At 36.4% G+C, this 23020-nt stretch overlaps 1 protein-coding gene across 2 annotated transcripts in view; it reads right to left on the bottom strand.

Annotated features, from left to right (window-relative positions):
• Positions 1-1243: 1243 nt before the first annotated feature.
• ADK (adenosine kinase) overlaps positions 1244-23020 on the bottom strand; it is a 581524-nt gene continuing 559747 nt past the window's right edge. For both annotated transcript variants that reach the window (XM_053922691.2, XM_024561378.4), the window contains exon 11: positions 1244-2788. In XM_053922691.2, the coding sequence (XP_053778666.1) occupies positions 2664-2788 (125 nt within the window). In that variant the 3' untranslated portion in view covers positions 1244-2663. The remainder of the gene's footprint in view (positions 2789-23020) is intronic.

Raw genomic sequence — 23020 nt, 5'->3', positions numbered from 1 at the left:
AAAAAGAGTAGAAAAAGGTTTGTCAGTGTCCCTCCTAATTATCTATGAGAAAAATATTCTGTAGTAGTTTTAAAATGATAAAAACCTAACTCAAACTAATTTTTTCATGAGAGACAAAGTTGGAGGAGTCACATTTCCTGATTTCAAAACTTAGTCAAAGCTCCAGTAATCACGACAGTCTGGGCTGGCACAGGACAGACGTGCAGACTGATGGAATGGAACTGAGAGCCCAGAAATACAACCTTCCATTTACGGCCAACTGATTCCTGACAAGGGGGCAAAGACAATTCAATAGTGGAGAAAATAATCTTTATAAAAAAGTGCAGGAATAGCTGAATATTCATATGCAAGATAATTTAGACACCCTCCTTCACATACATACAAAGTAAACTCAAAATGGATCAGAGACTTTAACGTAAGAGCAAAAACTATAAACCTCTCAGAAGACGATTAAGTGTAATTCCTTGTGACCTTGGATACAGCATGATTTGTTAGATATGAAACCATAAGCCCACTTGATAAAAATATATATAAATTAGACTTCACACCAATTAAAACATTTGTGCTTCAAAGGATACTATCAGGAAAGTGAAAACATAACCCACAGAATGGAAATACAAGTATTTGTAAATCATATGTCTAATAATAGATACGTTTACAATATATAAAGGATGCTGACAACTCAACAATAAAAGCACAAATGAAGAAGGGATCTGAATTGACATTTTTCCAAAGGAAAATATAAGTGGCCAAAAAGCACATGAAAAGGTGCTCGATATCATTAGTCATTAGGGAAATGACAATCAAAACCATGCGAGAGATCACTTCATACTATCTGGCCATAATCGAACAGGTAATACCAAGCATTGTAAAGATGTAAAGAAACTGGAACCCTCAAACCTTGCTGTGAGAATGGAAAAAAGTTTGGCAGTTTGTCAGAAAGTTAAACATAAGGTTAACTCGTGATCCAGCAGTTCTATTCCTAGGTATATACCCCGCCCCCAATTTGAAAACACTGAGTCCATACAAAAAATGTGTACGGTAATGTTGATAGCAGCATTATTCCTAATAGCCAAAGTGTTAACCCAAATTCCATCAACTGATGAATGAATAAACAAAAGATGCTATGTCTATACAATGGAATATTATGTGGCAAAAAAAAAGAGATGAAGTACTGATACATGCTCCAAAATGGATGAACCTTGAAAACACGCTAAGTGAAAGAAGACAAAAAGAACACACATTATGTAACTCCATTTTAATGAATGTCCAAATAGGCAAATTTATTCAGGCAAAAAATAGATTAGTAGTTGCCAGGGGATAGGAATGGGGTAAATCGGGATGTACAGGGTTTCTTTCTGGGAGTTCTTGATTTAGATAATGCTTATGGCTGCACAATTTGCGAACATACTAGAATCACAATTTGCATACTTTAAAATGGAAAATTTTATGCCATATGAATTATATTTCAATAATATTTTTAAAAAGTCAAGCAAACATAGGAGACCTTAAAGTTTACCTAAACATAAAACAAAAACCTGAACCCTTTTTTGTGATTTAGTTTTATAAATATTATCTTTTTCTTCTTCAATAATCATTATGATAAAAATAGCAGGCATTTATTAAGCACTTATTAGGCATTGCACCAAGCATTTTATAATTGGGTTTCTCTCTCAAATCATCTCAATGACCTTGAGCATAGGGGTCATTATCCCATTTTACAGAAAGGAACTCGAAGCTGAAAGAGACTGAGTAATTTGATCAAGATCACGTAAAGGTGATTAAGTCTGATTCCAGAGGTTCCATTATGCCATTTTGTCTTCCTTAAAACAGTGACTCACTGGTCTCCAATATTGTTATTTTTCAATGTATTACATTGTTCTTCTTTCTATCCCAGTACCAAATTTGATATCATTTCAGGGCCCAGTATTAAATGACGATCTTTCTTCCTTAGCTTGTTGAGCACAGGGCAAAGACAGAAAAAATTCCCATATGACAAGTTTTTATTTGTATCAAATTACAGAGTACCGTAAGTAAATATAAGATTATGATTAGAATATTATTGTCACATAACTTATAATTGGCAAGTTATTTAATTATTAAAGTTTATTATTTCATTATTCACTGAAGAAATTATTTGGCATAACTTGGCAGGATAAGTATTTCTGTACCTTATCTGGCTATTTATTATGTATATATGTGGTACGTATAGCATGAATGTGTATATGTACACACACATCTCTACATTAATATACTTGTATAAAAAGCTAAAGATTAATGTATTAGGGTTAATTCCTTTAAAAATGTCCATTATATTAAATTGCATCTGCATTCAAAGCAGAAATGTAAAAAACCTGATCAATATGCTAAATTCACACGAATTTACAAAGTAATTGAAAATGAAATAAAAATTTCTATTTAAATGTTATATTTCTGTTTAATTGACATTTAAGTGGCACTATCACACTACGGAAATAAACATCATTTTTTTAGTTTGTTGAGAGAATAAAGAGTCTACTGAGCATCACTATGCCTGCTAAATTAAGAATGAACATTATATAGGAAAGGATGGCAGGTAATTTTCTTCTTTATTAATATGGGAATTCTCAGGAAGCAATCAGGGCAGTGTCTGTACTCCTGGGCCTGGGTTTCCTGCTTTTCCATCAGCGGAAGTCTGGCTTCTCAGGAAAGGTGCAGCCAGTCCGCTTAATTATGACGTTTGCTGCGTAGTGGCCGGCCCGGATGCATTCGGCCAGGGGCTTCTCAGAGACCAGCTGAGACAGAAAACCTGAAACACAGACAAAGGGAAGAACATGAGCACTAGGTAGCAGCTCAGAAACGTCATTGGGTAGGACCAAAAAATGGTCTATATACACCTACCCCAGCCTTTGGTCTGTTATGGAGATCTTCCCCCGAACAGCAGGAGCTTCCCCTGGTATTGAAGAGCTCAATGCGGGACATGACAACTAAATATCTAAGCCTAAACTATTATTCTTTTTCCTTTAAGTTTGATATTAAAAGATTGAGAGTAAGAAATACTAGCCAAATAATATTTTCTTGGGTCTTTACAGCTGATTAAGTTATTATTATCCTTTTCCCTATTTCTCTGGATCCCCCCTGTACTGTTGTTATTCCAAGCATGTTATTTTGGACAAAATGCTATCATCTGGATGTCTCTCCAAGTATAAATTTAGGAGTTGAAAAAGGAAGGACTCGCGTGGCTCAGCGGGGTAGGCGTCATCCTGCAAATGGAAAGGTTGCCGGTTCAATTCCCAAGGGCACAGGACTGGATTGAGGCAACCCGTCAATGTTTATCTCGCACACTGATGTTTCTCTTTCTCTCCCCCTCACTTCCCCTCTCTCTGAAAATAAAATAAATAAGTCTTAAAAAATATTTTAAAAAGTTATGAAGGGCTTTACATCTCCCTTTCACTCCCAGAAGCAAGAGTGAAGTAATTTGTATAGTTAAGCACCATGGACCAGCTTGATATTAAAGTAAATATAATAAGGTAGAAAACAGCATTGAGGACTTCTGCTTCTGACCAAGATGAAAAAAAGGAACCAGATTTACTCTTCTCCAGAAACAACTAAAATAAAGACAAAGTATATGAAACAAAGTTTTTCAATTACTGTACATCAGCCACGAATGACCCATGAAAGAAGGACAAATGAGGAAAACCGCAAAATTGCTCTAACTTACTACCAAGAGTTACCAGGCCACAACATAGGGAGGGACAACCCAGGCAGAGCTCGGCAGTCTCACTGAGTGGACAGACGGAAGGGGGAGTCCAAATAGGACAAAATTGAGTATCTAGGCAGAATGGCCAGGAAAAAAGAGACATGACATAAATCACCGATGTTGGGAATAAGAGAAGTGATATCACTATAGAATCTGTGCCCTAAAAGGATAATAAGGAAACAATAACAACTTTATACCACTTGATTTGACAAGTTAGACGAAATGGACAAATTCCTGGAAAGATGCAAACTATCGAGGCTCACTCAGGAAGAAATAGATAACCCGAAGAGCCTTGTATCTGTCAAATATAATGATTTTGTAGTTAAAAAGTTTCCTATAAAGAAAATTTCAGGTCTAGATGGTGTCACAAATATATAAGGAAAAAATAGTATCAATGCTATACATATACTTCAGAAAACTGCAAAGGAGGAAATACTTCCCAACTCATTCTTTGAAGCCAGAATTATCCTGGTCACATAATTAGAGAATATGCAAATATTATGAAGAAAATTTTAGCAAATAAAATCTGTTTATTTAAAAAGATCATAAATTATGATCAGGTGGAATTTATCCTAGGGATGCAAATTTAACATTCAAAAAAATATCAATCAATGGCCCAGGCTGCGTAGTTCAGTTGGTTAGAGCATCGTCCCAATAGGCCAAGGTTGAGGGCTCGATCCTTGGTCAGGGCAGATCCGAGAATCAACCAGTGAATGCATAAACAAGTGGAACAACAAACTGATGTGTGTGTCTCTCTCCCCTTCCTTTCTCTCTAACAGTCAATAAATAAAATTTTAAAAAACCAATGCAATTTACCATATTAACTAAGAAAATGATAAGATCACCTAAATGATACTGAAAGAACATTTGACAAAATCCAACATCCATTGCTAATAAAAACTTGCAGCAAACTAGGAAGAAAAGGAAACTTCCTCAACCCCGGTAAAGCGCATTTCTGAAAAACTTACAGTTAATATCATTCTTAATGTTTGATGACACGATGTTTTCCCCTTAGGATTAAGAACAAGGCAAGAATGTTTGCTCTTAAACACTGTACTTGAGACTCTAGCCAGTGCAACAGGCAAACAAAAGAAGTAAATGGAAGGCATCAAGATTGAAATAGAAATAAAACTCTTTATATGCAGATGGCAAGACTGTCTACGTCTTCGGTTCTCAGTAGCGTCCTGCCCCCAGGCACACCTGGCAATGTCTGCAGCCAGTTTCGCGCGTCATACCTGGGGCCCAGGGTGCTGCTGGCATCCAGAGTCCAGGAATGCTGCCAAATACCCTATAACGTCAATAATGCCAGTATTGGGGAAATCCTGGTCTACGTAGAAAATCTGATGGAAAAAAGTTCTAGAAAAAAAGTTACTGAGTAAGTTTGGTAAAGGTCCAGAATAGAAGATCATTATATAAAAGCCAACAGAATTTCCATACTAGTAATGTGTGTATATACAGCAACTGTATATACTAGCAATGAGCAATTAGAAAATGTTATTAAAAATACTGTTTACCATAGCATCAAATATGGAAAAACCTACTGATAAATCTAACAAAAGTTGTGTAAGACCTGCATATTGAAAATGACAAAACATGCTGAGGGAAATAAAATAAATCTAAATAAATAGAGATATAAAGATCAGGGGATTCAATACTGTCATCAGGCACTAGCTGGAAGGCTCAGTTGGCTGGAGCATAGTCCTGTAAGCCAAAAGGTCGCGGGTTTGATCCCTGGTTGGGGCACGTTTGGGAGGCAACCAACTGGAATTTTTCTCTCTCTTTCTCTCCCTTCCTTTCTCTCTAAAATGAATAAACACATTCTCAGGTGAGGATAAAAAAAAATACTGCTATCAGCTCTACAGAAATTTTTCTACTGATTCAAAATACCAGTCAAAATTCCAGCAGGATTTGCTTATAAAAACGGATAAGCTGATTCTAAAATTTATGTGGAAATGCAAAGGATTTAGATTAGTCAAAACACAAATTTGAAAAAGAAGATTACTTGCTTTAAAACTTACAGAACTAAAGTAATCGAGACTCTGTGGTGTTGGCACAAAGACAGACACAGATCAGCTGTTCGGTACAACTGAACAGAGGCCCCAGAACTAAATCGACGCTGTACAGTCAACTGACTTCTGACAAAGGTATCAAAGCAAGCCAACGGGGAAGGATACTCTTTTAAACCAATGGTCTTAGAACAGCCATATGTGAAGAACTTCAACCCTTACCTCACTCACATCACCTACAAAAATTAACTTGAAATTGATCATAGATCTAAATGTAAGAGCTGAAACTATAAAACTCTGAGAAAAATATAGGAAAAACTTAGTGCTTTTGAATTTGCCAAAGGTACTAAGACATAAAAAAAATACAAACTTTTATAAAATAAAAAATAATTTGGACTTTGTCAAATTAAATACTTTCATACCTCAAAAACAAGAAACAACCCAACAAAAAATGGGCAAAAGTGTTGAAGAAACACTCTAGCAAAGAAGATAAAGAGATGCCAAATAATCACATGAAGAGATGTTCACCATCCTATTCGTTAGAGAACAGCAAATTAAACCCACAACTACATACCAGTGCCCACTCACTAGAGTGGCCAATCCAAGTGTTGGCAAGGGCGTGGGTCAACTGGAACGCTAATATACCGATCACTGGAATATAAAATAGTAAGACCACTTTGGAAAACCATTTCTCAGTGTCTTAAAGGCTTAAAACATGCACCTATCATACGACTCAGTTATTTTATTTCTAGGTATTTACCCCGAAGTAAATGAAAGCATATATCCACACAAGTGCGTGCAGATGGACGTTCGCAGCTGCTTTAGCTGTGATAGCCCCAAACTGGACACAATGGAAATGGGGAAGGGAAGGGGCAGGACGATCCTGGGCACAATTGTGGCCATGGCGATGGTTTCACAGATGTAGACCTACGCCAACACTTGTAATATTGTACACTTTAAATCTGTGCACTTTTTGTATGTCAATTATACAGTACTAATACTATAAAAAAGAAAAAAAGTGTTGTACAAATAACATACATCTTATTAGGTAGAATCTGGGACTACTTCCCCTCCAGAGGAAACCGGAGCAGCTGCAGGGGTACTCAAGTACTCAGAAGAACAGATGCTAATGAGAAACTGCTCTGGAGCCAGACTTCTAGGCCTCCCCCCCTCGGCCTAGGCAGCCCGGGGGGTGGGGGTGGGTGAAGGTTAATTGAGAAGCTGTGGTATAATGACCTGTAGAGAGCATTATATCAGATTTATGTCCTTTCTCTTGTACCATTCTGACCACACAGGCTTTTTTCCCTGTCAGATTTGGGAAATGCTCTGTATCAGATAAAATTAGTAAGTATTCCCAACCAAAGAATAAAATTAATTTGGTAAATGGAGTGATGTATTTTGAAGACATTTGCTTAGAACGTGAAATCACTCTCTCAAGGGGTTTAGTAAGAGCATTTTATCACTGAGTGTTCAGGTAACAGTCAAAGGTCAATATTAACTTTCAGCCAAACTGTGAGACTAAATGCACAGCCCACCACAGCGAATGGAGCAGATGCCAAATTCAGAGTCAGATCAGCTTACAATGGAAACACGTCTATTAGGAGCCTTATAAGCAACATCTGTTTTCCTCATTCCTCCTGGTATAATCTTTGTGAGAAAGGGAAATGCTCGCGTTTATGAAATATTTTTGTGAAGCATAGGTACCAGCACCCTCTCTTTAAGAGAACAGCTAGCTGATGACTGAAGGAAAGAACTCTGGAGAAACATCTGCTTTGACAACTGGAAAACCTGGAAGCAGAAAAAAGCTAAGACTTTCGTCCCAGGTGAATATCAGTTTTTCAATAATCTATTTTTAAAAACCAACTGAGATGAACTACAGATGGTACATAATCAATGATAATTGGAACCTGTAGTTGATGCGAATCTTAAACATTGTGTAAAACAGTTTAAATAAACAAGGGGAGCTTACAGTTGAAGAATCACAGAGAACCTTTTATATGTAACTAAACAACTCCAAGATAATTTTTATTGTGTGAAATATACATAACCTAAAATTTACCATTTTAACCATTTCAGTATATTCAGGCCAATAAATATATTTTGTGATGTTGTGTAACCATTACCTCTATCAATTCCCAGAACTTTCTCATCACTCCAAAAAACTCCACACTAATTAAACAATAACTCCATTTCCCTCTACTTCTGGCCACTGGTAACTGCTGTTCTACTCTCTACCTCTGTGGGTTTGCCTGTTCCAGGTACCTCATGTGAGGAGGATCATACCACTATTTGTCTTTTTGTGTCTGGCTTATTTCACTTAGCATAATGTTTCCCAATATAATTTTTTAAGTTTATATTTTTAATTATTAGCTGGTCTAAAGTGTTAAAAATATTTGGAAATAATTTCAAAATCAGAGAAAAGTTGCAAGATTAAAAATAATACAAAAAGCACCCATTTATCTTTTATCCAGATGTTTTTGTTATTAACATTTTATTGCTCCTTTTGTGTACACATCTTTCCTTTATGAAATTCCCTCCCCCTTGAACTATTGAGAGCAAGTTTGCATTTATCATGTCTCTTTTAAATACCTCGCTGTCTTTCCTGAGAATGAGGTTATTCTCTTACATAACCACAGCCATCAATTTCGGTAACACTGTTGTAATGCTGTTATCTAATCTACTGTCCATATTCCAACGACCCAATAATGTCCTTTACAGCACAGTTTCCTCCTAGGATAGGGTCTAGTCTAAGATTTATTGTATTTTTAATCTTCTTTAATCTTGAACATTTCCTCAGTGTTTCTCTGACTTTTGTGACAGGAATATTTTTGAAGAATACAGTCATCTTTTACTCCTTCTTTAACACAGTAATTCTCATTTTGGGTTTGTGTGATATTTCCTTATGATTAAATTCAGATTATGCATTCCATTATCAGTAAGGAGGCATAGATTCCAAAGTACTAGAAAAATTGTTTTTTTTTTTAATTTTTAAACATTTTTTATTGTTGTTCAAGTAGTTTTCTGCCTTTCCTCCCACCCCTCCCCACCACCCCGGCTCTCCCCACCTCCCTCCCGTTTCCACCCCCCCCTTGTAATTGTCCATGTGTCCTTTATAATTGTTCCTGCAAACCCCTTCACCTTTTTCCCCTATAATCCCCTCCCCTCTCCCTTCTCGTCACTGTCAGCCTGTTCTCAATTTCAGCGTCTTTGGTTATATTTTGCTTGCTTGTTCATTTTGTTGATTAAGTTCCTGTTAAAGGTGAGATCACACGATATTTGTCCCTCACTGCCTGGCTTATTTCACTTAGCACAATGCTCTCCAGTTCCATCCATGCTGTCGGAAAAGTTAGGAGCTCCTTCTTTCTTCTGTTGCGTAGAATTCCATTGTGTAAATGTACCATAGTTTTTTGATCCATTCATTTTCTGACGGGCACTCAGGTTGTCTCCAGCACTTGGCTATTGTCAATTGTGCTGATATGAACATTGGGGTGCATAGGTGCTTTTGGATTGGTGTTTCAGGGTTCTTAGAATATAATTGTAGCAGTGGAATTGCTCAGTCAAAAGGCAGTTCCATTTTTGTTTTTTTGAGGAAATTTCATACTGTTTTCCATAGTGGCTGCACGAGTCTGCATTCCCACCAACAGTGCACTAGGGTTCCCTTTTCTCCACAACCTCTCCAGCTCTTGTTCTTTGTTGCTTTGTTATGTTGGCCACTCTGACCAGTGTGAAGTGGTATCTCATTGTGGTTCTAATTTGCATCTCTCTGATGGCTAGCAATACGGAGCATCTTTTCATATGTCTCTGGACCCTCTGTATGTACTCCTCAGGGAAGGGTCTGCTCAAGTCCTTTGCCCATTTTTTAATTGGGTTGCTTGTCTTCTTAGAGTGGAGTCGTGTAAGTTCTTTATATATTTTGGAGATCAAACCTTTGTCTGAGGTATCACTGGCAAATATGTTTTCCCATACAGTTGGTTCTCTTCATTTTAATGCTATTTTCTTTAGCCGTGCAGAAGCTTTTTATTTTGATGAGATCCCATTTGTTTACTCTTTCCTTTATGTCCCTTGTTCTAGGGGACATATCAGTGAAAATATTGCTGCATGGAATATCTGAGATTTTTCCTGCCCATGTTCTCCTCTAAGACCTCAATGGTGCTACGACTTATATTGAAATCTTTTATCCACCTTGAGTTTATTTTTGTGTATTGTGTAAGTTGGTGGTTGAGTGTCATGATTTTGCATGTAGTTGTCCAGCTCTCCCAACGCCATTTGTTGAAGAGGTTATTTTTACTCCATTTTATGCTGCTGCCCCCTTTGTCGAATATTAATTGACTGTAGAGACTTGGGCTTATTTCTGGGCTCTCTATTCTGTTCCATTGGTCTATGTGTCTGTTCTTATGCCAGTACCAGGCTGTTTTGATTACAGTGGCCTTGTAATAGTTTGATATCAGGTATTGTGATCCCTCCTACTTTGCTCTTCTTTCTCAAAATTGCTGCAGCTACTTGGAGTCACTTATGGTTCCATATAAATTTTTGAAGTGTTTGTTCTATATCTGTGAAATATGCTGCTGATACTTCAATAAGTACTGCATTGAATCTATAAATTGCTTTGGGTAGTATGGATATTTTGATGATGTTAATTCTTCTGATCCATGAACACAATATATGCTTCCATTTGTTTGTGTCTTCCTTAATTTCTTTCTTCAGTGTTGTGTAGTTTTCTGAGTTCAGGTCTTTTACCTCCTTGGTTAGGTTTATTCCTAGGTACTTTATTTTTCTTGTTGCTACATTAAATGGGATCCCCCCCACCCCGATTTCTGTTTCTGATGTTTCATCGATGGTGTACAAAAATGCCTTTGATTTCTGAATATTGACTTTGTATCCCGCTGTTTTGCCAAATTCATTGATTAGGTAGAGTAGTTTTTTGGTGGAGTCTATAGGATTTTCTATGTACACTCTCATGTCACCTGCAAACAATAACAGTTTAGCTTCCTCTTTTCCAATTTGGATGTCTTTTATTTCTTTTTCTTGTCTGGTGGCTGTGGCTAGGACTTCCAGTTCTATGTTGAATGGAAGTGGTGAAAGTGGACAACCTTGTCTTGTTCCTGATCTTAGCGGGAAAGATTTTAGTTTTTGCCCTTTGAGTATGATGTTGGCTGTAGGTCTCTCATATATGGCCTTTATTATGTTGAGGAATGCTCCCTCTATTCCCACTTTGCTGAGTGTTTTTATCATAAATGGGTGCTGTACCTTATCAAATGCTTTTTCTGCATCTATTGATATGATCATGTGATTTTTGTCTTTCGTTTTGTTTATGTGGTGTATTAGGTTTATTGATTTGCAAATATTGTACCATCCTTGTATCCCTGGGATGAATCCCACTTGGTCATGATGTATGATCTTTTTAATGTATTGCTGGATGCAGTTTGCCAATATTTTGTTGAGGATTTTAGCATCTATGTTCATCAGTGATATTGGCCTTAAGTGTTCTTTCTTTGTTATGTCTTTATCTGGTTTTGGGATTAGGATGATGTTGGCTTCATAAAACGAGTTTGGGGGTCTTCCGTCTTCTTGAATTTTTTGAAATAATCTGTGGGGGATAGGGGTTAGCTCTCCCTTCCATGCTCTGTAGAATTCTCCTGTGAAACCATCTGGTCCAGGGCTTTTGTGTCTCGGGAGTTTTTTGATTACTGTTTCAATTTTGTCTGCTGTTATTGGTCTGTTCAGGCTTTCTGCTTCTTCTTCACTGAGTTTTGGAAGAGTATATTTTAGAAAAATTATGTTTTGTCCTTCTCAGGATATCACACTTGGAGGCACATTATATCCAGCTGCTGTTCACTGGTGATGCTAATTTTGGTCACTTGATGAAGGTGTTGTCTTATTTCTCTGCTGTATAGTGAATATTTTTTCCCTTGCATGTAACAGCAGTCTGTTGATAGACACTTTAAGACTACGCAACTATTCTGTTCTTCGTCAAAAGCTCCCTCTCCTATCTCAGATTCCTGAGTCTTAACTGAAGATACTTCTTACTGTGCTCATTTCCCGACTCCAGCACTCCTTTCACATTTGCCAGTCAGCTCTTGTCTGTCTACTATATAAAAGAGCTAACCCTTCTCGCATTTATTAGTTTTAATCTACTTGTTATCAATAAGGAGGCACAGATTCTTTTTTCATTAATGGTTTATAATTCATTACAGTGCTTAATTTGGCATAATGTTCTAGGCTCATCTTACACTGACTCTATCCCAGCCGTGGAATCAGCCATTCTCCAAGGATACATGGTTCCTGTTAAGGTAGAATGATATTAGAGACCAAGATGTTGGTGGTAGGTTCATTCTTTGCTTCTGGATCCTGTCAGCGAATAGAACTAGGAAGTATGCATGTACATACTCACAGATACACACGTATGCTTATATACATTTAGGAAGTATGCACACTCACAGATACATGTGCATGCTTATACATGTTTATTTCTTTGTTCAGTTTTATAATATACTTAAAAGAGCTTCAAAATTGCTTCATCCCTAACTCTATGGAAAAAAAATAAATCTATCATAAGAGTTGTTTTGGTTTGATGTTCTCCCATGTACTCAAATACTCTGTTTAGTATGCTACTGCATCTCTTTTTTACTTCAGGGTGGCTTGTCTTACTTAAAGTTAAAAAAAAAATGCTGGGTTTTGATTTACTTTGAGTTTTAATACCTTCTATCCTTGTTAATTAAAAAAAAAAGTAGGTAGAATATTAACATGTTTCCAAAAGTATATCCATAAGGTATACTCAAAGAAGTGTTACTTCCTTTTACCTTGTAACCACATGCCCCAATTTCAAATACCCAATTTCACTATTTTCTGGTTTGTCTTCCTGTGTTTTTTATCATAAAGGTAAGCAAATATATGTGCATTTTAAGTTTCCCCTCTTCTTTCTACACACAGAAGGAGGTAGCATTATATATGGGCTCATTTGCACTTTGCTTTTTCACTTAAAAATATCTCTTGGAAATCACTGCATATCAGTTCACAGAGATCTTCCTTCTTCTTCTTCTCCAGCCATATAGGACCCGATTGTATGGACACACCACAGTTTACTCACACCATCTCCTACATGTAGATGTTCATATAATTTCCAATACTTAGCAATTAAAAATAATGCTGCAGTGAATAACCTTTTACATATGCATTTTTGTGTTGTCAGCATGTATATCTTTGGGACACATTTCTAGAAGTACGGTTTCTGGGTTGAAGGGTAAATACAGAAGCAGTTTTGTCAGATATTGCTGAATTCCATTTTACAGGAGTTGAGCCATTTTGTATTTCTACCAGTAATGTATAGGAGTGCCTGTTTCCCTATAACCTTATCAACGAAGTATACTGGCAAGCTTTTGATTTTTTTTGCCAACCTGATGGGTTAGAAATGTTATCTCAATGTAATTGTAATTTGTATTTCTCCTATTATGAGTGAGACTGAACATCTTTTTATATGTTTAAGAACAAATCCCTTTCTGTGAATTTTTGTTATCTTTTAGTTTTTTTTTTAATGGGATTTTTGGTCTGCTACCCATTTTTAAAAGTTCTTTGCATTTTTGGGATGTTATTCCAAAAAAGTATTTTTTTAGGTAAGAAAAAAATACCAATAATAATTATGTTATTAATATATACAAATACTGTGTCAGAAAGTATAAACAAAATGTTTATTCAGATTTCAGTCACTGAATGTGGTGAATTATAAACATTGTGGCTGACAAACACTATAGCCAAGTAAATATGGTTCAGAGATATATATATTTTTAAAAACTTTGCTCTCTTTTAGTACAAATTTTGGGCCTACCAAGAATTCAAGAAGCAAAATCTTAGAATAACTAACTTGGCGTGTGCGCTCAATATGAAAACATCGTTGAAATGTTTTTGCTGGTCCCAGTACGTTATGGTCCTTGTCAGTACATCTTCTTGAAACTGAAGGGTAAAGCCCTGCATATACGCCTTTCAACATGGCCAAGAGAACAGGAGGCATAACAATGGAGAGCAAGAAATATCGACACAGGTTTTCAGATCAAGAACTCATATGCTGAGGCCATTGTTGTTGCCTTTCCACTTATGTGACCTCTAACTTCTCTCTGATCCTTTCACAGATGGGCTTATCCCAGGGCCCCTCAGACTTTTCTCAACTTTAGACCATGTCATAGGCCTCAGGTCTCCAGCTGTTGAGGCACAGCGTGGGTGAAAGATTCTGAAAGATGCTGCATTTGGTTCCTGGGGCTTGTGTTGGCTGGCTCTGAATCTTGGAACAATTACAGGTCTAGAACTCTCAGAATAAACATCTGTCCATTAATAATTGGTACATCTTATCTTTTTGTTAATTTCACTTGGACTTTTACTGATGTTAAAGAGAGTGGTTGGTTTTAGCATAACTAAATTGGGTGTTTGACATGAGTCCTAAAACGTATATTTAAACTGCGCAGAGAAGAGGAGGAAGTGCTAAGCTAGCTCCCTCAGAGCACACAGAGATGGAATGGCTGGTGTGGGCAAAAGGCAATGCGATTTTCTAACTTAACTTGTCTATTCCACACGGTACTGTAGAAGAGATATAATGCCTAGAATCTTCTCAGTGTCATTTACAGAGAATTGAGAAATATTGTCAGTAGATATGGAAGTCTTAATGGAGACATTTAAGAGCTAGGGATAATTTAGAAGGAAATGAACAAAGCCTGTAAGTCAATTTTTTTCTTTTCCACATATAGTTCCTTCATGAATAGTTTGCATGGTGGCTGGAACTAAAAACCCAGTAGGCTCCATTACTGTTCACTCAACATTCGCAGCAAAAAGGATGACAAATAAGAAAGCTGTTCCACACTGAATGAAGTTTTAATAATTCACTTTTTACAAGTGTTAGCATCTTGCTGTACTCAGATTGTTCCCTCGATGATACTGCCACAAGTTTATACCAATGACTGTCTTTATTTCTTACACAGTCTCCAAAGAACTTTAATATATAGTACATCTCATATGTATATGTAGAATCAAACATTTTAAAGTATTTTTAGAATATATATAGCTTCCAAACCCTCATTTTGTACTAAATTTAAGTTATTACACATTTAGGTAGTATAGTACTTTGTTTACCTGGCAATATATACAAATGTTTATGTGTTGAAAATGGATTTTAAGCTGTATAATTTAAAGGTCAGAGAAAAGGAACACTGTGAAACAGAGTAATATATCACATGCGAGACCTGAAGCAACATCAGCTTCGCAGTCATGCCTATTACACCTGCAATGACCTCTCAGGCCTTTACGAAGAGTCTATTTAGTTTGTGTTTAAGAAGGCAAGGAAGCAATTTTCTTTTTATTGTAAAAGAAGTACCTAATAATTGTATCAGAAGTTTTAAAAACAGTAGAATTAAGAAATAAAACACACACATAGTCCCATTGCAAAGAGTAATCAATGATATTTAATAAAGCATGGAGATCCTAACAAGAGCACTGAGACTAGTGTAAACCAAAATTAATAAATGTAGGGGAAGATGAAAGTTTGTCGTTATTTCTAGCCAAGAGGATTACATATAGAAAACTCCAAAGAATCTATGCATTGTTGGACTTAAGAGTTTAGAAAGATGGTTGGATACAAAAGAAATATAAAAAATTATGCACATATGTATTTTTTATATACACGCACGTATAACAGCAACACTTAAAGGAAAGTGACTTGGAAAAAGATACAAAAACAACACGTGTTACTCCAGTGGTGAAGAGAATAATAAACCCTTAGTGAAAGACTTTCTAAAGGATCTAAAAAATAGAGAGATATATGCCAAGTTCTTGGATAAAAAGATTTTATTAATGAAGTTCAATCAAAGTCTCAACAAGATTTGGGGGAACTTGGCAGGTTGATGTAAAATGTGCATAAAAAAATAAAGGATCAAGAACAGTCAAACACTCCTAACTACAAAAAACAACGTAGGAAAGACTTGCCTTACCAGATTCGACACAGTACAACACAACACCGTGTGGTACTGGCGCAGACATAGACAGGCAGATACAGACTTAAAGAAAAAGGAAGACTCACAAGATGTATCTATGCAAATGTGGAAAATGGAGCTATAACAGAGCTAGCACTGTGCATCCACAGGGAAAGGATGCTTACTTAGAATATAGAGTTTAGGTAACTAGCTTTGACTTGAAAAAATAAAATGACTTCATTCCATATTAAAAATAAAATTTCAGATGTATCAAGGAATTAAATGAGAATGACAAACTGTAAGGCCTTTGGAAGAAAATGAAGAATATGCTAATGTTGTAGAGGTAAGAAGGTTTTCTTAAATAAGATAGAAAAAACACAACCTATAAAGTTAAAGATTAAAAAATTAAAATGTAATAAATTAAAAACTTTGGTTCCTCAAAAGTGATCTTTTTAAGAGAGAAGAAAAAAACAAATCAACTTTTTTCCTGGATACCAAGAGTAGAAAAAGTAGTGAAGATCTTCACGTCCTTGAGAAATCTTCTGAGAAGAGTGACTGATTTCACGGTACTTACACTGATATTTATAAAAGATAAGTCTCCAGAATGCATAAAGATATTATTCTATAAGTTAAGAAAACAACCCAATAGGAAAATAGGCAAACATCTTGAACAGGCATCTCAAGAGGAAAATACAAGATGCTCAATCCCATTAATGAAGGAGACTACAAATTAAAACCAAAAAGGGATTCTACTACAAATCCACTGGATTAGCAAATATTTAAGTCTGACAGCGCCACTTGATGAGGATGCCATGTTAGCTTTACACAGAGTGGACAGGAGTTTACATTGGTACAGGAATTAGGTAAATGGATTGGCTTTACCTAGTAAAGTTGACTAGGCATTTTCCACAACTAGGTTCACATCGTAGAAAAACTTACACACTAGGACACGTGTGTAAGATTATTTATAGCCACATTGGTAATAATAGCAAAAAGCTAGAAACAATTCAACTATCCATCACCGCAAAATGGATTAATTCTAGCATATTCCTTCAATGAAACTGAATAAGTTATAGCTATATACATGAGCCTGAGTGAGTTCTCACATTGTTTATGAATATATAACTACATGGTAAATTTAAGAGAGAGTAAGAAGAGAATTGGGAAATAGTTCAGCTGGGGCGGGGGGATCCAATTAGGGTGGGTGCACAGGGCTTTAAGGTAAGGAGCTTCAAAGGCTTCAGTAAATGTTCTACTTCTCATGGGTTGCAATTAAAGGCCTGCTCATTTTATTATTTACATTTGGTTATACCTTCTACACAGTATTCTAATTTCCAAAATGAGTCAGTTCAAATTTTTAAAAAATTAGAAAAAAACTGTATTTAACACTTCTCTGTACATTCTTCCAGACTTCATATATGTGAAGAACATTGCATATACATATTGTGCACACATCCGTGTATATATGTGTTTCTGTGTGTGTGTGTGTATGTATAGTATATGTGTACATACTCATATGCATATCTGGATGTCATATGTAGGTATTATCTTACAGCCTGCTTTCTCATTTAATAATATCTAAATATGTGACCATTTTTCACTTAAGAGATTAGTAAAGATAAAAATACTTAATACACTGTATTATCAAAGAGAAATGAACGTTCTTATATACTGGAGGGTAAATTAGCACTCTTTTTGCAGGGCACTTTGCCCAGCCATTCCACTTCTAAGAAATGGAAGCGACCCCTAAGCCACATATATGCATATATGTGCACAAAGGCATATACATGAGGATATTCACTGTAGTATTATATGTAAAAAAAGACCAATATAATATTAGTGCTCTAGTATTATCTAACACACAGTCTATATTAAAATATCCCCACTTGTCCCAGTAATAGCCCTTACAGATTATTTTTTTTTCTGCTCTGGAATCTAACCCAGGTTCCATTTAGTTGTCATGTTCCCTCAGCCTTCTTTAATCTAGAAAAGTCCCCTTGCCTCTTCAGTATTTCAAGACTCTGGCGGTTTTGAGTAGTCCTATAAGCTGTTTTGCATTATATCTCTCAATTTGACTTTGCCTGATGTTTCCTCATGATTAATTCAGGTTTAACAATTTTAGAGGGAGTGTCATGGAAGTGATATCCTGTGTCCTTAGGATAGCCTCGGGGGTACATAGTGTTAGTTTATCCCATCCTGGGTGATGCTGGGTTTGATCACTTGCTTAAGGTAATGTCTGCTAGATTTCTCCTTATAAAACTTACATAATTTATGGTAAATCCCCCAACAATTTGAAGAGGGGACTCAGTTAAATCCATGCAATGGAATAATACAGAGCAGTTAACCAAAATGGGGCAGATCTTTACGTGCTACTATAAAACAATCTCCAAAATAAGGGTAAAAGGAGAAGTCAAGGATACAGAACAGCAAGCACAGTATACTCTTATTTTATAAACACCGGGACACATAGATATACACAAACTTGTACAGGTGCAGGATTATTTCTGGATGAATTCAACAGAAACTAGCAACCAAAGCTCTTCAGGGAGGGGACCTAGAGGATTGGGGTGGGAGCAATATTTATTATTTATTATACATATACTACTTCTAATATATATATATCCTTTTTGTACTGTTGTATTTGCTACTGCTGGCAGATATTATTTCTACAATAAAAGTATATTAGGGCCCTGACTGGTATGGTTCAGTTGGTTGGGCATCATTCTGCAAAGGGAAAGGTTGCTGGTTCAATTCCAGGTCAGGGCACTGCCTAGTTTGCAGGCTCACTTTTGGTTGGGGCGCGTATGAGAGACAAACAATTGATGTTTCTCTCCCTTTCTTTCTCCCTCATTCCCCTCTTCTCTAAAAATAAATAAAGACACACTTACAATTAAAAAATAAAAGTAAAGTCTTAAAAAAAGTATATTACAGTTTCCAGTGTCTTTTAAAATTTTTTTTTATTTTTAATTTTTATTGTTATTCAATTACAGTTGTATGCCTTTTCTCCCCATCCCTCCACCCCACCCCAGCTGAACCCCTCTCCCTCCCCCACCTCCACCCTCTCCTTTGATTTTGTCCATGTGTCCTTTATAGTAGTTCCTGTAATCCCCTCTCCTCACTGTCCCCTCCCCACTCCCCCCTGGCTATTGTTAGATTGTTCTTAACTTCAATGTCTCTGGTTATATTTTGTTTGCTTTTTTCTTCTGTATCTTTAAATATTCTTAGAGACTATGCTTTTAAAATGTGGATACAGCATAATTTACTTAATCCTATTATTAGATATTTAGGTTGTTTCTATTTTTTACTACTTTATATAACACTGTGATGAATATCTTTATAACCTTCTTATAACATTAATCAGTGTGCATATTTCCTTAGGGTAAATTTCCTTAAAGTAATTAACAATTTTTAAAGCTTTACATCCATATTGCTAAACTTCTTCTTCTTCTTCTTCTTTTAGACAGGCAGAGAGAGAGAAACATCAATTTGTTGTTCAACTTAGTTACATTCATTTGTTGATTCTTATATGTGCCCTGACAGGGGCTCAAACCTGCAACCTTGGTGTATCAGGACAACATTTTAACCAACTGAGCTATCCAGCCCGGGACCAATTCTCTTTTCAAGAGATCTTATTAATGTACATTCCCAATAGTGTACTTGCTATAAAAAATTGTTTGGAAATTTGAAAAGTAGAAGGTAAAATCTTTTAAAAATAATTAATAATATTATTATTGTTAATATATTATCTTGTTTATTAGGGAGGTTGAAAACTTTTCATTCACATGTCTCCTGGCCATTTGTATTTCTTCTTTTTATAAAGTGTTTGTTGACAACTTTTACCTTGTTTTCCATTTGGGACATTCCATTTGTCTACTATGTATATTACAAATACTTCACCTTATGTCATTTGCCTTTTATTTTTACTGTAATATACAGATATATTTATCTTTTAAAAATATTTTTCCATTGAATTTAGACTGAGAAAGGTAAAGGTCTTTAATACCATGACATCAGATAAATACTAGCCTGTATGTTATTTATTTTTTAGTTCATTTATGGTCATTTAACTCTTTACTCCATCTGGGAATTGAGTATGATTATTAGTGATCAACCTTCATTTCTCCCAGAGAGTTGTATTTTTGTTCCACTACCATGTTAAGTAATCCACCCCGTTCCTATTGTTTTTAAACACTTTATTTTGAAACAATTGTAGACTTACCGAAGAGCTGCAAAAAGAGTACAGAGTGCTCCTGTACCCACTGATTTTAAATCCTGACTTCATTGAATTCCTACATGTGTTTCCTTCCATTTTTAGTCTTTGGTCAGATCCATGCAATACATTTGAGAAACATGTTTATTCAAAATAGTAAAAAAGCAAAAATTTTGTGTCTAAAAAGACTATATTATCATTTCCAAATTCCAGAGATGATTTTCATCTTCTTTTTACTATCCTCATCTCCTAAATATTCCAAAATAAGCAGCTTACTTTCATAATAAAAAGGCCAATAAACATTATTTTAAAGACAAAAATGGGCGCTGGCTGGTGTGGCTCAGTGAATTGACTGCCAGCCTGAGAACCAAAGGGTCGCTGGTTTGATTCCTAGTCAGGGCACATGCCTGATTTGCGGGCCAGGTTCCCCATGGAGAGGGAGGCACGTCAGAGGCAACCACACATTGATGTTTCTCTCCCTCTCTTTCTCCCTCCCTTCCCCTCTCTAAAAATAAGTAAATAAAATCTTAAAATGGTTAAGAATAATTCATTTAAGAATTTCATCTAAGTGATGTTTTGTTCTAATAGTTTTCCACTCATGCCTTTACAGTTCATTAATGATTGTAGCCACTTGGGAACAGAGCCCTCCACCAAGTAAAATCAGTATAAGTATCAGTGTAAGCACATTGAAATTGGTCAGTTTTCTTCGAAGATTCCCCAGGGATATAAAAATCACTATTTTTTTCTACTCTTAGGCTCAGGGAAACACAGGCAGTATTAGAAGAGGCATCTTAGAAAGTTTCTGAGGCAACATCAGCAAGTCTTCCCCAAATGAAGTCTTTGTCTATGGAAGGTACATACCAGATAAATCAGTCTACACCTTTTGAAATGGAAATTCAAGGACCAATGCTTTCCTAGCAGAGATTGCTGGGATAATTCCTGGCAGAATTAAGCAAAAGGATCACTGTACTTAGGGTGTCTATTATGTGATATCAATGAAAACAAACTCTTTAGTGTGAACTGTGAGGTCACTGGCTATTGGACACAGGTCTAAGCCATAGCACCTTCGGGCACTATGACTGATGAAGTTGGGAAACAGGGCACCCACACAAACCAAAGATATTGGTGAAATGAGATGGGTCGAAGAAAGGATTTTCCACCATGGCTTTTTTAAAATTAAGAGACTATTTTTTTGGAGCAATTTTAGTTTTACAGAAAAAGTAAACAGCAAGTACCGAGTTCCCTCATACCCTCTCACCCCCTATCCCTGTTTCCCCTGTATTAATCCTGCATTAACATCCTGCATTACCAAATGTACTATTAGTGTGGTACATTTGATACAGTTGGTGAGCCATTATTGACTCACTGCTTTTTTTTAACATGCTTTTTTTAAAAGATGCATATAATAAAAAAAAATCTCACCTGAAGATATTTTGAGAGAGACAGAGGGAGGGAGGGAGAGAGATCGATCAGTTGCCTTCTGTATATGCCCTGATTGGGAATTGAACCCACGACTTTTGGTGTACCAACTGATGAGCCAACCAACTGAACCACCTGGCCAGGGCCAATACTGATTCATTGTTAAACTAAAGTCTACTGTTTACATCCGGGTTCATTCTTTGTGTTGTTCATTATACAATGGGGAAGCCCCCCCAAGATGGAATTTATTCCTTGTATGTTTATTCTTACATGTTTAAACTTCAGTCACTTTCAAAGTGTTCTCCATTTGATGCAATACACCTATTGAGACATTTTTTCCCACTGCCCAAAACAATTTTTGAATTCGTCAATTTTGAGGCCTTTTAGTACTTCTGTCATTTTTTGTTTCACTTCTTCCACAATGGCAAAATGTTTCCCTTTGAGTTTTTGGTCAAAAACTGCTGAATACTCAGTGATGTGTGGGCAGGTGTGCTTGTAAATCACCTATCATGAAATGGGCAAACACACTGAAGAGTCTTCAAAAAAACCTCACTGAAGCTGAACACAGCCTCTCACAACACCAGCGGGTGCACTGACACAGATGGGCTCCTAGAGCACTCACCTAGCAGGGGAAGCCTGTACTACAAGGGGCCCCCCTTCAGAAGATAATCCCCATTGTTGGGTTTTTTTTTTTGAGTTCCCCCTTGTATTTGAGTTGACGATTTAGTGTAATTATCTGTTATCTACCATTACAACTTCATACAGAATAGTTTCACTGCCCTTAAAATCTTTTACTCCACTTATGCATCCCTCTGTACCTCCCACCCCGAGCCTTTGCCAACCACTGATATTTTTACTGTCTCCATACTTTTGCCTTTTCCAGAATGTCATATAGTTGGAATCATACAGCACGCAGCCTTTTCAGATTAGCTTCTTCGATTTAGCACTATGTGTTTAAGTTTCTGCCGTGTCCTTACATAGCCTGGTAGCTCATTTCTTTTTATTGCTGAATAATATTTCATTGCATGAATGTACCACAGTCTGTTCATCCAGCAACCCATTGAAAGACATCCTGGCTGCTTTCAAGCTTCGTCAATTATGAAAAGCTACTGCAAACCCTTGTGTGCAGGTTTTTATGTGGGCATAAGTTTTCAACTCATCCGGGCAACCAAAAAGCATGATTGCTGGATCATATGGAAAGAGTGTGTTTTCTAAGAAACTGCCAAACTGTTGCTCCTGGTGCTGCACACCCTCACCACACAGGCCGCAGGTACAAACTCAAGATATTAGTAAACTGATATGGTTGAAAGAATAGTTTTTCAATTTTTTAAATTGATTTTTGAGAGAGAAAGAGAGAGAGAGAGACAGAGAAAGAGAGAGAGAGGGAGATACATTGGTTTGTTGTTCCACTTTATGCACTCATTGGTTGATTCTTGTGTGTGCCCTGATCGGAGATCAAATGCTGTATTGGGATTATGCTCTTACTACCTTAGCTACCCAGTCCCCATTTTTTAAAGAAAAAATCTTAATATTTACTTAAAAGGAAAAATTCCCAAAACAAAGCTAAGTGTTTAAAAGTATATACTTCGGCTTCCAGTCAAGATGGCGACATAGGCAGACATGGCTCGCCTCTTTGCACAACCACATCAAAATTACAACTAAAACATAGAACAACCATTACTCAGGAATGTCAGAA

The sequence above is a fragment of the Desmodus rotundus genome, chromosome 4 (genome assembly GCF_022682495.2).
Source record: "Desmodus rotundus isolate HL8 chromosome 4, HLdesRot8A.1, whole genome shotgun sequence".
NCBI lineage: Eukaryota > Metazoa > Chordata > Mammalia > Chiroptera > Phyllostomidae > Desmodus > Desmodus rotundus.
Note: the sequence above shows the minus strand (reverse complement) of the source record. Positions and strands in the feature narration are given on the sequence as shown.